The 16,756-nt window shown below is 35.8% G+C and overlaps 1 protein-coding gene across 2 annotated transcripts in view; it reads right to left on the reverse strand.

Annotated features, from left to right (window-relative positions):
• The window catches only part of PKD2L2 (polycystin 2 like 2, transient receptor potential cation channel), a 39,758-nt gene that overhangs the window by 6,634 nt on the left and 16,368 nt on the right, over window positions 1-16,756 (reverse strand). For both annotated transcript variants that reach the window (XM_023617643.2, XM_023617644.2), the window contains exons 9-12: window positions 10,552-10,672; window positions 9,401-9,502; window positions 7,831-7,895; window positions 7,167-7,221 (exon numbers count right to left, since the gene is read on the reverse strand). In XM_023617643.2, the coding sequence (XP_023473411.2) occupies window positions 7,167-7,221; window positions 7,831-7,895; window positions 9,401-9,502; window positions 10,552-10,672 (343 nt within the window). The remainder of the gene's footprint in view (window positions 1-7,166; window positions 7,222-7,830; window positions 7,896-9,400; window positions 9,503-10,551; window positions 10,673-16,756) is intronic.

The raw sequence follows: 16,756 nt of genomic DNA on the forward strand, positions 1-16,756 counted from the left end.
ATTTTTAACGAACTGCTTGATGTTTGCTTAAGTGACATGATTGTGTTTATGTAAACTATTTTCTTCTACTACTTTACTGAATTCTCTTACTTTTTGTGATAATTTTTCAGCTTATTATATACCTAGAGAACTTAAGAGAATCATATTTCAAATAGAGGTAGTTTTTACCTCTTCCTTTTTAATTCTTCTCTTTCTCTTACTTAATTGTTTTGATTGATCCCTTCAGTGCTGCCTTGTCTTGTCCCTGACATGTCTAGTGTTTCCCTATTAAGTAAGGGGCTTGCTTAGAGGTGAGATAAATATGTTTTTATCACATCAAGAAAGTCCATTGATTGCTATTTTGTTTTGTTTTCCCCCTCCCCTCAACATTGGATGTTGAGTCTTATCAAATGCCCAGCATCTGTGGAAAATGATCATATAATTATCCTCTTTGGATCTGTTAATGGAATGAATTACGTTAATTAATTGATTACCCGATTTTGAACCATCTTTCCATTCTTAGAATAAAATCTATCTGAATCATGATATATTATTGTTTTCTGTTAGGTTCTTTTTGCTCATATTTTTAGAATTTTTGCTTCAAGATTTGTAAGTCATACTTTCTTTTTCCTTTTGTTTGGTACAATGTTTGCCAGGTTTTAGGATCACTATATAGTCACTTTATAAAAATAATTTGGAAGTTTTTCATTTTCTCTTTGCTCTGGAACAGCTTAAATAGCTTGAAATTATTTGTTCCTTAAAAATCTGGTCAAATTCCTTTGTTAATACCATCTGGGCATGATTTATGTTGGAGGTAGCTCCTTGATGATGTTATTTCTTCTACAGAATGGATTTGTTTAGGCTTTTTAAAATCTCTTCTGGGCTCAGTTTTGATAAATTTTATTTTCATAGAAAAATTATGCATTGCATTCAGTTTTTCAAATGTTATTTGCATAAAGAGTTACACAAAAATTCAAAAAAGTCTCAGTGATTTTTTTCAGGTGTTGTCATGATTTGATATATGTATGAATTGTGAAATGATCACCACAGTAAGTCTAGTTAACATCCATCACCACACACTTACAGATTTTTGTATGTATGATGAAAACTTTTAAAATCTACTCTCTTAGCAACTTTCAAATATATAATACAGTATTATTAACTGTGGTCACCATGCTGTACATTATATCCCCATCTTTTACTTATTTTACAACTGAAGTTTGTACCTTTTGACCAACTTCACCCATTTCATCTACCCCCAACCTGCCGCCTCTGGCAACCACCAGTCTATTCTCTGTATCTATAGGTTTTCTCTCTTTTTCTTTTAGATTTCACATATAAGTGAGATCATATGGTATTTGTCTTCCTCTGACTTTTTTTATATGTATACACACACACACACACACACACGTATACACACCACATTTTATTTATCCATTCATCCATCAGTGGACACTTAGATTGTTTCCATGTCTTGGCTATTGTAAATGCTGCAGTGAACATGGGGGTGCATTTATCTTTTTGAGTTAGTGTTTTTGTTTTCTTTGGATAAATACTCAGAAGTGGAATTGCTGGATCATATGGTATTTCTGTTTTTAATTTTTTGAGGAACCGCCATTCTGTTTTCCATAGTGGTTGCACCATTTTACATTGCCATCAACAGTGTGCAAGGGTTTCCTTTCTCCACATCCTCGCCACCACTTGTTCTTGTTTTTTTGATAATAGCCATTCTAACAGATGTGAGGTGATATCTCATTGTGGTTTTGATTTGCATTTCCCTGATGATTAGTTATGTTGAGCATCTTTTCATGTACCTCTTGGCCATCTGTATGTTTTCTTTGGAAAAATGTCTATTCACATCTTCTGCCCATTTTTTAATTGTTAGTTATGACTTGTATGAGTTCTTTATATATTTTGGAAATTAACCCCTTGTCAGATATATGATTTGTGAATATTTTCTCCCATTCCATAGTTGCCTTTTCACTTTGTTGATGGTTTCCTTTGCTGTGCAGAAGCTTTTTAGTTTGACGTAGTTCAACTTGTTTATTTTTGCTTTTTTGGCCTTTACTTTTGGTGCCAAGTCTAAAAGATTATCACCAAGACTGATGTCACGGAGCTTACTGCCTATGTTTCTTTTAGGAGTCTTTAATCCATTTTGAGTTAATTTTTGTGTATGGTATAAGATAGTGGTCTAGTTTCACTCTTTTGCATGTGGCTGTCCAGTTTTCCCAATATCATTTATTTAAGAGACTGTCCTTCCCCAATTGCATATTGTTGGCTCTTTTGTCATAAATTAATTGACCATATGCATAGGTTTATGTCTCAGCTCTCTATTCTGTTCTATTAGTCTGTGTGTCTGCTTTTATGCAAATACCGTACTGTTTTGATTACGGTAGCTTTGTAATATAGTTTGAAATCAGGAAGCATGATGCCTCCAGCTTTGTTCTTTCTCGAGATTGGTTGGCTATTCAGGGTCTTTGTAGTTCCATACAAATTTTAGGATTGTTTTTCTGTTTATGTGAAGAATGCCATTGGAATTTTGCTAAGGATTGCATTGAATCTGTAGATTGCTTTGGGTAATATGGACATTTTAACAATATTAATTCTTCCAGTCCATGAGCACAGAGTATCTGTCCATTTGTTTGTGTCTTCTTCAGTTTCTTTCAGTGATATTTCTTAATTCCTTCTGTTTCTTCATTCTTTCCCCATTGTAATTTCTTACTTTGTATGTTTATGCTTTCTCCCTCTTATTCTATTTGTTACCTAGTGGTTTCTTTTCCCTGATCTTTCCAAAGAACCAGCTTTTTGTTTATTTATACTGCTTTTTGTTTGTAACTCATTAATTCTGCTTTTCTCTTTATTTCTTATTTCTGTTTTCTATTTATTCTTCTTTTTTAACTTTTGAGTTACATGCTAAAATTATTTTTTTTCAGTCTTTTTTTTTTTGAGGGTGATTAGCCCTGAGCTAACATCTGCCACCAATCCTGCTCTTTTTGCTGAGGAAGACTGGCCCTAAGCTAACATCCGTGCGCATCTTCCTCTACTTTATATGTGGGATGCCTGCCACAGCATCGTTTGACAAGCAGTACATAGGTCTGCACCTGGGATCTGAACTGGTGAACCCCAGGATGCCGAAGCAGAATGTGCAAACTTAACCACTGCACCATTGGGCTGCCCCCCCCCCCTTTTTTTTTTTTAGGAAGATTGGCTCTGAGTTAACATCTGCTGCCAATCCTCCTCTTTTTTTTCTTGCTAAGGAAGATTGGCCCTGAGCTAGCATCCATGCCCATCTTCCTCTATTTTATATGTGAGACGCCAGCCTCAGCATGGCTCGATACGTGGTATGTAGGCCCTCACCCAGGATCCTAACCAGTGAACCCCAGGCCACTGAAGCAGAGTGTGCAAACCTAACTGCTGTGCCACTGGGCCAGCCCCAGTCTTTGATTTTTATTGATAAATTTAAGGCTATTAATTTTCCTCTGGGTATTCTTTGACTTTATCTCATGGATTCTGCTATATAGTGTTTTTATTACTTTATTTTCTAGGAATTCTGCAATTTCATTTTGTATTTTCTCTTTGATTCAAGAATTCTTTAATAGACAGTTTACAATTTCTTGGTTTAAGGAATCTTTTTATTTTCTAATTTTGTTCATAACATTTTTGTTATGTTTTCAGAGAATTTTTTTTCTATATTAACTACCTTTTGGAATTTATTAAGATTTTCTTTGTAGCCCAATATATGATCAATTTTCATGAATGGGTTTTTGAAAAGCAGGTGTATCTTCTGAGAGTACAACGTTTAATACATAACCCTAAGATTGCCTTCTTCATTATATTGTTTTGGGGTTTTTTTATCCTTTTACTTTTCTTGATCTGTTCTCTATTTTTAGTGTGTTCCTATCTATTTCTCCTTTTATAAGTCTAGTAGTCTTTACTTACGGAAGTTGATGCAGTATTATTTGGTGTATAGATAATCATACATATTAAGGTTTATCTTAGCCTTATAAAGTGCCCTCCATCTCCTTTAGAGCTTTTTGTCTAGATTTGAGTCCCCTGATATCTTTAGCTTGCCTGTTATACCTTTACTCACGCTTTCATATATAACTTTTCTGAATCACTTTGTTTTTGGTATATATTAGGACATAGCATAGAATTGGGTGCTGCTTCATGATTCAATCTGAAAATATTTTCTTTTTCTTTTTAAGTAAACTTATTTGCCTTTACTGATATGTCAGATATATCTGGTCACAGTTACATCATCTTGTTTTATGTTGTATTTTAAGTCTTTTACCATGTGGTATATTTTCTGTTCTCTTTTTTGTTTTGGTACTTCTGCCCTTTAGAAATGTATGCATTTTCGCTTTACTGGTTTGTATTTATTCATGTATCTTTTTATACACCCTGAGTCCTCCCTTTCTTGCTTTAGTTTCCTCAACAAGGAACCAAGCAAGTTGAACAAGAAAATTAGCTTGTAATTTCTTCCTCCTTAGCTCCTTCCCCTCTACTACCCAATAATATTTAATTGTATTAACATATCTCATTGTATCTGAGAGATGGAGTTTGTTGTAAAATACCCCATTATTTTATGTACCATTTGGGGAAAAAATGCTGCCAGTTAAAGTATGATACACTATCAATCAACCATAAGGGAGAACTTGATTTTAGAGATGTTAAAAATGTGAAAAAAGTGTTTTAAAATCAATAAAACAATATCTTTTTAATATTGTACTCTTAAATATGGTATAGTTTCTTCTTGATTATTAACTCTAAATGATAATTCTTTAACTATTAGCTATTACATGTGAACAAATAGGTCAGCTTTTTCTACTTTATACCTTCTCTCCCCCTTCTTTTTTCCAAAATTTCTCCAATCATCTCTTGGTCGGCTGAAGCTGATCTTCTTGTAGAATCCTCAGGAATACAACAGTATTCTCCATGTTCTTACATGATCAAAACTGTTTGAGCCTTTATACTTGAATCACAGCTTTGGTAGAAATAAAAATCCTTGGCTTACATTTTCTTTCCTTGAATATATTTTAGGTGTTCTGTTGATTTGTGGTGTTGAATGTTGTCATGCTAAAGTGATTTTCTTTTCCTTGTAAGTCAATAAAATCCAAATTTTACTTGGATAAGTCTCATGTTCATTCTAGGTACTTTTCCAAGATACATAATATGTCTTTCAATTTACAGCATCTTTTATTTCATAAATGCTTTATTGAATTATAGTTTTGTTTTTTTAAAAGAATCTCAAACTTATGGATAAGTTACAAGAACAATACAAATACTTTTTTCCTCTGAAGTATTCAGAGTTGTCAACATGAATGCCCCATTGTTCCTAAATACTTCAGTGTGTATTTCCTGCATACAAGGACGTTCTCCTTTATAATCACAGTACAACCATCAAAATCTTAAAATTAATATTGATAGATTATGACCATCTAATCCTCAGTTCCCCATTCAAATTTACCAGTTGTTCCAATGATGCCTTTTGTAGTAAAAGGATCCAGGATTATGCGTTGTATTTACTTGCCTTTTAATCTCATTCAGTCTTGCATAGTTCCTCAGCTTTACCTTGACTTTCATGACTTTGACACTTTTGAAAGAATACAGGCCAGTTATTTTGTAGAATGTCCCTAAGTTTAGCTTTGTATGATGTTTCATCAGGTTATACATCTTCAGCAGGAATGTTAGAGAAGAGATGCTGTGTTCTCTTAGCATCCTATGAGGTGTGTATGATTTCAACTTGTTCCAGTACTGATTAAGGTGACATCTGCCAGACTTCTCCACCCTGACATTACTCCCTTTCTTTTTGTAATTAATATGTATTTTGTGGAGAGGTATACAAGTGTCCCATTCTTCCTCAGACTTCAATTCTTGTATATGTTTAGATCACTATGGACTCATGGAATTTTATTTTATTCAATGAATTAGAATTAGAAATCATTCTTCTTTATAGTACTTAAATATTCCCAGATTTGGCCAGTGGGAGTCCCTTCAAGCTGACTCTTGTCTCTTTTTAATAGATCTCCACATTCTTTGAGCACTTTTACTTTCTAGCTCAACAAGATATTCCAGACTCATCTTGTACTTTTCAGCCCTGGAATTAGCCTTATCTCCAAGTAGCTTTGGTTCCTTTTAGAGGAGAATGGTATTTGGAATCCAAGATCTGGGCACTAGTTGTGTCATTGCTACTAGGATGTCATTCCTTCTAGCTTTCTTAGTGGACAGAGCTAGAAAATACACACATACACACATCTGCAATTCTAATCCAAGACTGCAAGTTTGTTTTTAACCTTCAACCTTTCCATTTTTGTAACTCCCTTATCTGACAATGAGAAACCTCACTCCAACATATGTACTTCCTTGCTTATTCTAATCTCTCGACACTGCTGTCCTCTTTCTGAGCATATTCAGGGGGCTGGGCAATCAGAAGTAGAGCAGTGTTCTATTTTTTTCACTTGGGTGGTAATGGTATGTGAGGGTTTGCTCATTATTTCTTAAATATATGTTTAGTGATTTGTTGAATGTATATGTTACAATTTTGAAATATAAAAAAGTCATTAAAGTGATTCATCACATTGATTACAAGAGAAAAATTATATAATCATCTCAATTGAGTATACTCACTAAATCTGTGTGATGATCCCACAACGAGTGTACAGCTGTAGGACCAGGCTATCTGGCTGAGAGCACCAATAAGAGAGCATCTGGAATCCAAATGATTTGTCCTAAACAGGAAAGGATCTAGATTCTGGGAGAAATTATTTGGAGGTAGCAACTCCTGCTCTGAAAAAAGCATATCATTTCAATTCTTTTCTTTTTTTAAACAAAGCCAGACACCAGTTAAAGTGGTGAGACAGACTGTATTTGTTTGTTTATTTGGTGAGGAAGATTGGCCCTGAGCTAACATCTGTTGCCAATCCTCCTCCTGTTGCCAGAAGACTGTTGCTGAGCTACCATCTGTGCCAATCTTCCTCTGTTTTGCACGTGAGAGGCTGCCACAGCACGGCCCAATTAGCATGTGCAGGTCTGTACCTGGGATCTAATTCTGTGAACCCCAGGTAGCCGAAGCGCGCAAACCTAACCACTATGCCACTGGGACAGCCCCTCAATCTTTAATCAGAGCTTTTTTGTAAGCATATTTCTGATAATGCTATCATTTCTTTATGAGAAAATTAAAATCTTACATTTTCGTCAAAGCCTTCTCTTCTGGCTTGTTCAGCCAAATCTCCACTTTTCATACTGAGAATATAAAAAATCAGAGGCATGTGACAGTTAATAGGGAAATGCCAGCATAAAATACAATCAGATCTATAGTAAGGATCTGAATTGCATTTGTTCTTTTTGACAACACTAATTATTTGGAAAATGTGGTCATTCATAAGTTCTCCAGAGTATCACATCTCTAGCTAGAAAAAAATGTTTTTGTTGTGTCCCACTGCCAGAAGTTTGGGTTTGGGAAGCATCTTGACACCAAAATGATTCAATAAATACAAGTGTATCCTTAAATATTTTGTGTAAAAATGTTTTTATTTTGATAGCTAAATAAATGCACTTAATGTAGACTAAAATTGTTTCCTACCTTTTTAGAGGAACTTTATTCTCCCCTCCAATATTCTGTTAAAGCTTTGTCTGAGTGGCATGGCATGCTTACGTTAATTTTAAATTAGCTTAGCGTTTCATGACACTCTTAGAAATTAGAAGGCACTATCTGGATGTATTGACAACATATTTGGAATCAGCACATTTGATGGTGATTGTTTTGCAATCAGAACCTTAGTCTCATTGTAAGTTCCTCATAATTTAGAGCTTTAGAATGGTAAGTTAAAAATTTAAGAAAAGTCATCTTACTTTTTCTTGTCTTCATCCTTTTGAGGTTTCCTTAGATTGAGTTTTTCAAGAACATTGTGGTAACTCTGGGCATAATTAAAAATAGTTAAAAGTTCGCCAAAAAATGTATCCCCTATTGTTAATTTTTTATCAAGATAAAGGGAGTATGGAATGCTTGTCTCTAGGGACTGCTACCCTATAGAAATCTGGAGACAAATGCTATGATTATCCTTCTTTCACTTTGTTACCACTTATGGTTTCTTCCTGCTGATGAAAAAGAAAAAGGGGTTCTCTTGTGGACATCACACCTGAACTTGAAAAAAAAATCTTTAAAGAGTATTATTAATACTTATTGCATTAAGGATGTTAAAAATTTAATGCAAATAACCAACATCATAATGAAGAGATAAAAGATGAAAAAACCCACAATTAAGCTCAATGGAGGACATATTAATAGTTTTCTTTCACAGGTAAGTTCTTGGATAGAGTTCTTAAACCCTACTAACCCCACAGCTATGAGAACATTTCTATGGTTAGAGCCGTGGGTGTGCAGAGATGGGCAAGACGGTACACACAACTCTGCTACACTCAAAGTGAGGGGAGGTGTTGAGAGGACAGGGAAGATTCCACTCTGTCAGGGAGAACAGAATGCCAGTGAGAGAGTGGAGGGAATATTCCTGGAGTCAGGGGATGACATGAGTAGAGGCCCAGAGGAGAGAGTGAGAGCAAGCGTAGCAAACAGCACTGTGCTCAAAACCTTAGCTGGGACATACAGTGCTACAAATGGAAGCAGAGAAGGTAGAAATTCTATAGTCAAATGATAGTGAATAAAGATAGGTCGAGACTGTGAGACTTGAGAAGGGCCTTGAATGTTTGAGTAAAGAATTTGGACTTATTCTGACATACCCAGGGAAACTGAAGAATTTTGAGCAGAGAAGTGATATGATCAGAGCTGGGCTGGCACAGGAAAGAGGCTAGAACAGTTAAGAAGATGTCACCATAAGAAGGCGGGGTGAAAAGTACTCAGGGCCCTAATCTAGTGATGGCAGTTAGAATTGAAAGTGTCCTTGAGTTCCACAAACATGAGCAAAACTACAGAGATGAACTTTACACACAAGCCTTGGCAACAGACCATGTAAGGGACAAAGGAATAAAAAGTCCAAGGTTTTTGAGCCAGGGGTACGTGACTGAAAAGAGTGTTACCATTAACAGAAACAGGAAAGTGAGGAAGATAAGGCTCATGGAGTTGAGTTTAAACTAGAAATTTACCAGCATCTAAATTGAAAACTTTTGGAGGGAAGACAGTGTTTTATTGTAATACCCCACAATGCTTTGCATTTAGTAAATAGCTCAATTACTATTTGATATATTGAACTCTGAAATAATTTTGGCCACACTTTTAAAGCCAGAGAGCATATTTCACTGCCTGGTAGTGAAATGATACAAATATGAGTGTCTACTCCCCCCTGCCAAAAAAACAAACCCTCAAAACCCACTACTACTTGGGGTTTAAGTGTTATTCAAACTATAACAGTATAAAACTGAACAAGATTTGTCTTAGAATTCTAATTAGGAAAATAATTTGACATACCTCTTTAATCATTTTACCAAGCTCAAAGTCTGGCCTTCTGCCTATTGAATAATCAGCTTTCACTTCAGAATAGGTATCGTTAATTATTGCCAAGAACATGTTCTGAGGAGAAATATTCAAATAATTATTTCAATAAAAATTTAGTTTAAATGTTAGTGATTTTGACAAGTGCTGGGATTTGTAAAGTTAGATTTAAATTTTAAAATTAACTCATATGCTCAATAATTGAGAAATGGCTTTGCAGACTATAATACAGTAGAATAGGAAAAGTGCAGTGTGTGGATATGGACATAGATATTTATGGTAAATGAGAAAAGCAGAAGGTAAAATATGTACATGTGAACTGGTTACTAATATATATATACACACTAATTTATCAATATTACATATCAGAAAAAAACTTGAGTAAGGTAATTATATGTTCACAGGGGCAGTGTTTTTAAAAAAATTCTATAAAGCTGTTTAAATGCACAGTCTTACCACAGCTCTTATGACTACTAATGTCCAGATAACACAAACAGAATTGTGGAGAGGGTATTCTTACCCCCAACCCCCATCTCCATTTTTCACTGTGGCGTAGCTCTGTCACCCTGAAGACTCTGGGCCACCACCAGGGGATAACTAATGTGCATGACAAAAAAATGTTTTCATGGAGGACAGTAGCAGTGCCTTGACTAGGAAGGCAAGGTTCTTTGATTAGGAAGGCCAAGTAGATTTGTCCTGAGCACATGTGAGAGACCCATTCTGGGGACTCCTGAAAATCACAAAGATGTGAGATTTCAACTGTAAGGGCCAAAAGCCATTGCAATATGGGCAGAATATTCATTCATGGCCTAATTCATACCTACTGTTATGGAATGTCCCAGGCTGGAGAGACCTGGGACATTGAAGTTATATGTGTAAAAGATTTAGCACATTCTTGGCACACAATAAACACCCATTTGGTAACTATTGTGATCAATTGCACAACTTGAAAACATTTAGACACTGTACTAGAGAACCTAGATTACTAGGAATCCACACCATTCTTAATAAATGTAAGGTGTTCTGACAGCTAAGCAGTGATACTATAATTTCCTCTAAATTAGCAATTTCATTTTTCTATTCTAAAAAATTTATGCAAAAAAGGGGACATATATGTTCATTCTTACCAGCAGGACAAAAAACACGAAAAAGATGAAAGTGATGAAGTAAATGGGTCCCAAGATACGATTGGCTTGCTGAATTCCAGCAAAATTAAAATCTCCAAGAACAATTCGAAATTGTGCAAATCTTTGATGGGAAGAAAAACATTAGAAAATATTATATCCCTTTATACATACCTGACAACTGATGGGGGTTACCAGTGTGTCTAGGAAAGCATCTAGCTTCATATGGCATATGTTCTCTGGCTTTAGTTATGTTAGCACAGAGTTCTATAAAACTGTATGTAGAAAATTCCCCTAAAAGGCAAGACGTGAGGTACCTCAATAGCTGAACAGGTAGTTCAGGAAATTATGGGCTTCATTTCATTTAACCAGCTTGAACCCAATGATCACCTACAAGCCTTGAACCTTGAGGTACCTGCTTACCACCTGGTCTTGGCAGTGGCCTCCTTAGCCATTCCTGTGCCCTTCTAAAACTTAGAATACTTTGACCTTGTTCAGTTAGTGATTTTGAAGTTGTACTTAGACTCAAGAGCCCTAGCATTTCTAACATCAATGCTATGTTTAATTTTTTTCACCTCTTCTGCTAAAATAAGGATGCCAACAATTTGTCACTTGCTAAGTCTCAAACAAGTGCTACTAATGATCCTCAAACATGATTCTGAGGTTTATTTTATTCTCTTGAATAACTATATAAAAGCTTGGTTTTGATGTGAAATAGCATTTAAAATATACGTCTTCATTTTATTAATTTTAAAGATGGAACATTAAGAAATTAAGGCTTTGAATGAGCGTAGTAGTAGCAGAGATAGAATTAGGATTTCTTAACCTGAAGTCTTATTTTCTCATCATGAATTTACAATGGCATTGCCAGACACACCAGGGATATAAGTTATGTACATGAGTTCTTTATTTTAAGGGGAAACCTGGGAAGGAATTTTTAATAATATGTAGATACTTTTCATGATTGGTTGGTTATTCAAAAGGGAGAACACTTTTTATTCCTTATTGATTTCGCCAATCACGTAAAGGGACCATAGGGCTATCTACAGTGAAGGAAAAAGATGAATTCAAAGAAATTGTCTATTGGGAGTCCTAAGACTGTTGAGTTATCTGGAATGTCATCCCCAGTATCTAACTAAGACCTGAGTAAATCATACTTAGAGTATTTATTCAACTTGTAATACTGGTTTGTAATGCTCTTCTACACAAGATAGAGAAATGCTGAATTGGAAGGACGCTAAAGTTTTTCAACACATCAAATGTTGTTTCCTCTCTGGCATAGGAGAATAAGAGGTTTTATTTTAGTGTTTCTAACTTGATCTTTTATCCCTGAGTTGTGTTTATACAAGAAAAGCTAAGTTAAAGGCACCATTTCTCCTCTCCAGAAATTAGCTTATTAACTAAGTCTTCCATTCACTCCTTTCCATATCAGGAAAATGTTCAAATACTTCTGCTCTGTAAATAATAATGTGAGTAATAAACACCTGAGCAATTTACTGAATGGTTGTCACCACATAGGCACTGGAGACTCAAAATACAATGTAACTGTCACTTCTCCTCTTAACTGGAGCTTAGTTTATCCGTTTTTTTTTTTTTTTTAAAGCTAAAAGGAACACCATGACTCCTCAGCATACAGGGTTATATTGAGTGAAAATAGTTTTGTAACTTCTTGATACCCCTGCTAGATTTCTAGAGTTCTCTTTTATTGAATAAAATAGCTAACAGACTGTTTCATAATAATGTACCATTTGTGGTTACTAAGACTTCCCAGTCTCTCACTAGGAGTCATGATTTGGTGGTATCTATTCCTAAGCATTCTCCAAATATTACCTCTATTCCACTCTGTCTTCTTCTGTAACTCCGGTTAAACATCTGTTAGGCCTTCTCATTCTATCTTTTATGTCTAACACCCTCTCCCCACCTTTTGTCTCTCTATGCCACATTTTCGATAATGTTTTCCTACCTATTTTTCACTTTATCATTCTCTCTTCATCTCTGTCTTATTTGCTGTCAAACCTGTCAACTGGGTTTTTAATCTCAGTTGCTATAATTTTCAGTTCTAGAATTCTATTTGATACTTTTTCAAATATGTCACTATCCTGTTCTCTGAAGATATTTTCTGACCTGTTTTATTTCTCTAAATATAGTATATATTGCTTATTTCAATATCTGAAGTCTTTGAGTCTGTTTCTGTTGTCTGCTGTATCTGCTGGTTATGGCTTACGATTTTTTTCCCTTACGGATCAGGTTATCTTTGACTGTAAGCAATTATTAAATTATTATTAAATTAAATTATACTTTAAAAATTACTTGTAGAAGTAATTTGAGGCTTAGGATGAAGTTATCTTCTCCAGAGAGTATTTTGTTTGTTTGTGTCTGCAGATGAATACAAGTATTCTAGCCTGGGACCATCTTAATTCAAGTCCAAGAAATGAGATTCCTTGGACACTCACGCTTCAAGTCACAATGAGGGAATCACTTTTAACTTGAGGCTGTAGCACTTCAGTCTCCCCGCTTGGTGTGTGGAGAGGTTATCAGACAATCTTCCTCTCCCCCCACCCCTCACACACACACATATGCAGGCCCTGGGCTTTGCCTCTCCCTGAGAGGTGGCCAGAAACACATTTTCTTAACTTTTTCTTCTGGATGAACAAAAACACCTTCAGGGTGGAGGATGTGGGGGGGATAGTAGATACTAGGAATCTTTCTTCCCACCTAGACAACAATCACACTGGTAGAATCTCTCTCATGTAACTATTTTGGAACTCTGGAGCCTATTGAAGGCTTGCAACTTCCAGGGACAGGCTTGGACAATTTTGGTCAATTTAGCTTTTAGTTTGGCAGCAGCTATCCATCTCTCATCCCCAAGCCTATGGCAGGCAGCTGTGCAGGTATACTTGGAGCAGCCTGCACACAGCTTGTGGGAGCAAGGGTAGGCAATAAGGACCCTGTTCTCTAAACATCAGTGGTCTGTGTTTTGATTGCTGACTGCTGCTTCTGCTCACAGAGGCCTGTGTGTGGCTCCCCAGCCTTTGCTGCAAGCCCCTTCCCCTCTGGCTGAAGCAACGTCCTTGGAATTTAAAGTGTCAGTGCCCTTTCCTCTTCCTTCATTTTTCTTTTATTCTCCTTTTGGGAGCCAGACATTAAAGACCAGGACATTCAAAAGCAACTGCATAAATGGAGGAAATTAGAAAGTCACCATACATACCCAAAGAAGGCACAGGCTGAGAAAAGACCTGAGAAGACCGTAAGTTTACACCTCAGGCTGATCGTCAGCTTGGAGACAGTCTATAACAATCAAAAACAAAAAACAGCAAACCCTGGAGAAGGGAAAGAATCTAATTTCCACAATTATCACATCATTACATTTAAATGTCCACTTTTCCACAAAAAAATGACAAGACATACAAAGAAACAGGGAAGTACGGCCATTCAAAGGAAAAAAAAAAACCAATAGAGACTATCCCCAAGAAAGATCAGGTGGCAGACCTGCAAGACAAAGACTTTAAAACAACCATCTTAAAGATGCTAAAAGAACTAAAAGAAGGCATGGAGAAAGTCAAGAAAACAATGTATGAACAAAATTGAAATATCACTAAAGAGATAGAAAACCTAAAAAGAAATTCTAGAGCTAAAAAGTACAATAACTAAAATGAAAATTCACTAGAGGGATTCAAAGGAAGATCTGAACAGGCAGAAGAAAAAATCAGCAAACTTGAAAATAGGACAAGGAACAGAAAAATGATTGAAGAAAAGTGAACAGAGTCTAAGGGACCTGTGGGACACCATCAAGGGGACAACCATGCATAAGCACATGAAAAGATACTCAATATCACTAATCATTAGTGAAATGCAAATCAAAACCACAATCAGATAGCACCTCACACCCATTAGGATAGCTACTATAAAAAAAAAAAGCCCAGAAAAAGTGTTGATGAGGATGTAAAGAAACTGAAACCCTTGAACACTGCTGATGGGAATGTAGAATGGTACAGCTACTGTGGAAAACAGTATGGCAGTTCCTCAAAAAATTCAAAATAGAATTCCCATATGATCGAGTAATTCTATGCAAAAGAATTGAAAGCAAGATCTCAAGGAGATATTTGTACACCCATGTTCTCACAGCAGCATTATTCACAATAGCTAAAATGTGGAAGCAACCCAAGTGCCCACTGACAGATGAATGGATAAAGAAAATGTGGTATATACACACAATGGAATATTATTCAGCCTCAAAAAAGAAGAAAATTCTGACATATTCTACCACATTGTTGAATCTTGAAGACATTATGCAAGTGGAATAAATCAGTCACAAAAAGATACTGTATGATTCTCCTAGGTACCTAGAGTAATCAAAATCATAGAGACAAAAAGCAGACGGTGGTTGCCAGGGGCTGGGGTAAGGGGGGAAATAGAGAGTTCTTATTTAATGGGTACAGAGTTTCAGTTTTGCAAGATAAAAAGAGTTCTGGAGATGGATGGTGGTGATGGTTGCATAACAGGAAAGTACTTAATATCACTGAACTGTACACTTAGAAAATGGTTAAGATGGTAAATTTTATGTTATGTGTATTTTACCACCATAAAAAAATTCCTTACCAACCTAAAACAAAAAGAAAAAAGCCTTCAGTGCAAAACTAGGTTTGGGTGCTTGGACTTACTTCTCTGGGTTCTTGCCTTCTGATTTTGGCCCAGGCATTACTCACTTTTTTGTTAGTTCTTCAATGTTTCTTACATTTCAACTAGCTTTTTAAATTGTCTTGAAGAGGAGGTTGGTTCAAATAACATAGCACATCATTACCAAAAGCACAAATCCCCTCATTCATCCATTGCAAAGTTTTCTACCTGCTTATTCTGTGCCTTCTATGTCCTTTCCTCCCACTATTCAAGGTTATTCCAAGGTTCTGTAAATTATTACACTTATATTCAATGTCTAAGACTACTAAATTTCTTTTTTTTTGAGGAAGGTTAGCCCTGAGCTAACTACTGCCAGTCCTCCTCTTTTTTTGCTGAGGAAGACTGGCCCTGAGCTAACATCCATGCCCATCTTCCTCTACTTTATATGTGGGATGGCTACCACAGCATGGCTTGCCAAGCGGTGCCATGCCCACACCCAAGATCCAAACTGGCAAACCCTGGGCTGCTGAGAAGTGGAACATGCGAACTTAACTGCTGCGCCACTGGGCCGGCCCCTAAGACTACTAAATTTCATTATTAAGAAACACTTGAATTAAGGTCCTAGGAAAGGACCAAGAAGTTGTTGGGACTGCAAACATTTATTCACTCAGGATAAGCTGATTAGGCTTCTCAAAATATAGGTCGTTTAAAGTTGGAAAGGACCTTTGGGAGTGACTGGATCCAGTCTCTTCATTTACAGATAAAGAAATTAAGGTCTAGAAAAGCTAAACAGCTAGTGGCAGAATAGGAAAGTAGAATTATGTCCTCCTGGTTCCTACCACTCTTCTTTCCACTACTGATTTAGTAGAGTTATTTCAGAAAAATGTTAAATTTCATACAATTGGTACTTCAATTATTTAGATGTGGATGGTGAAAAAGGGCAACCTAAGACATTTCTTTAGACCAGACTTTCCTCCAAATTGAGTCAAAGTATCATGAAATAAGTTTGGGGAATTCTAAACTAAAATTAGGAAAGTTACTGCAGTTTTTCTCAGAGCCATATATGACTATGCGTTGCAAATTTCCCAAACTTACTTAAATATGAAGCCACTTCCCCCCAGACAATCTTGGTCTCAATTCCACAGAACACATTTTGAGAACTGATATTTTAGACTTCATAATTTTCTTATACAAACAGAACTTGCTCTTCTTACCCAAAAAGGAGAGTAAACTTATTAAAATTATTCACTTTTAAAGTAAAGCCTAAATACTTTCCTAGGGATTCTACCTAATCAGTTCTGTAAGTTTGTTGCCTGCTGACTGTTTTATGGGTATAAAAATATTTTTAAAACACAGGTTTGCCAGATCAGCAAAGGACAACCAGGTCAATATCAGTAAAAGGAATCTAAAGAGCCCTCTAAGGAAAACAATAAGATTTCTTTTGCCCAGAGAATAAATAGTACAGAGACATGGAACCAGTTTCTTTTATCTTAGGTAAAATTTTCACTTCTAGTGAAAAATGAAAAATTATTTATTTTTCTAACTTGACTTAGTAAACTTAAAAAATGGGTATCACCACCCATTTGGATCT

Source organism: Equus caballus, chromosome 14, assembly GCF_041296265.1.
Source record: "Equus caballus isolate H_3958 breed thoroughbred chromosome 14, TB-T2T, whole genome shotgun sequence".
Lineage (NCBI taxonomy): Eukaryota > Metazoa > Chordata > Mammalia > Perissodactyla > Equidae > Equus > Equus caballus.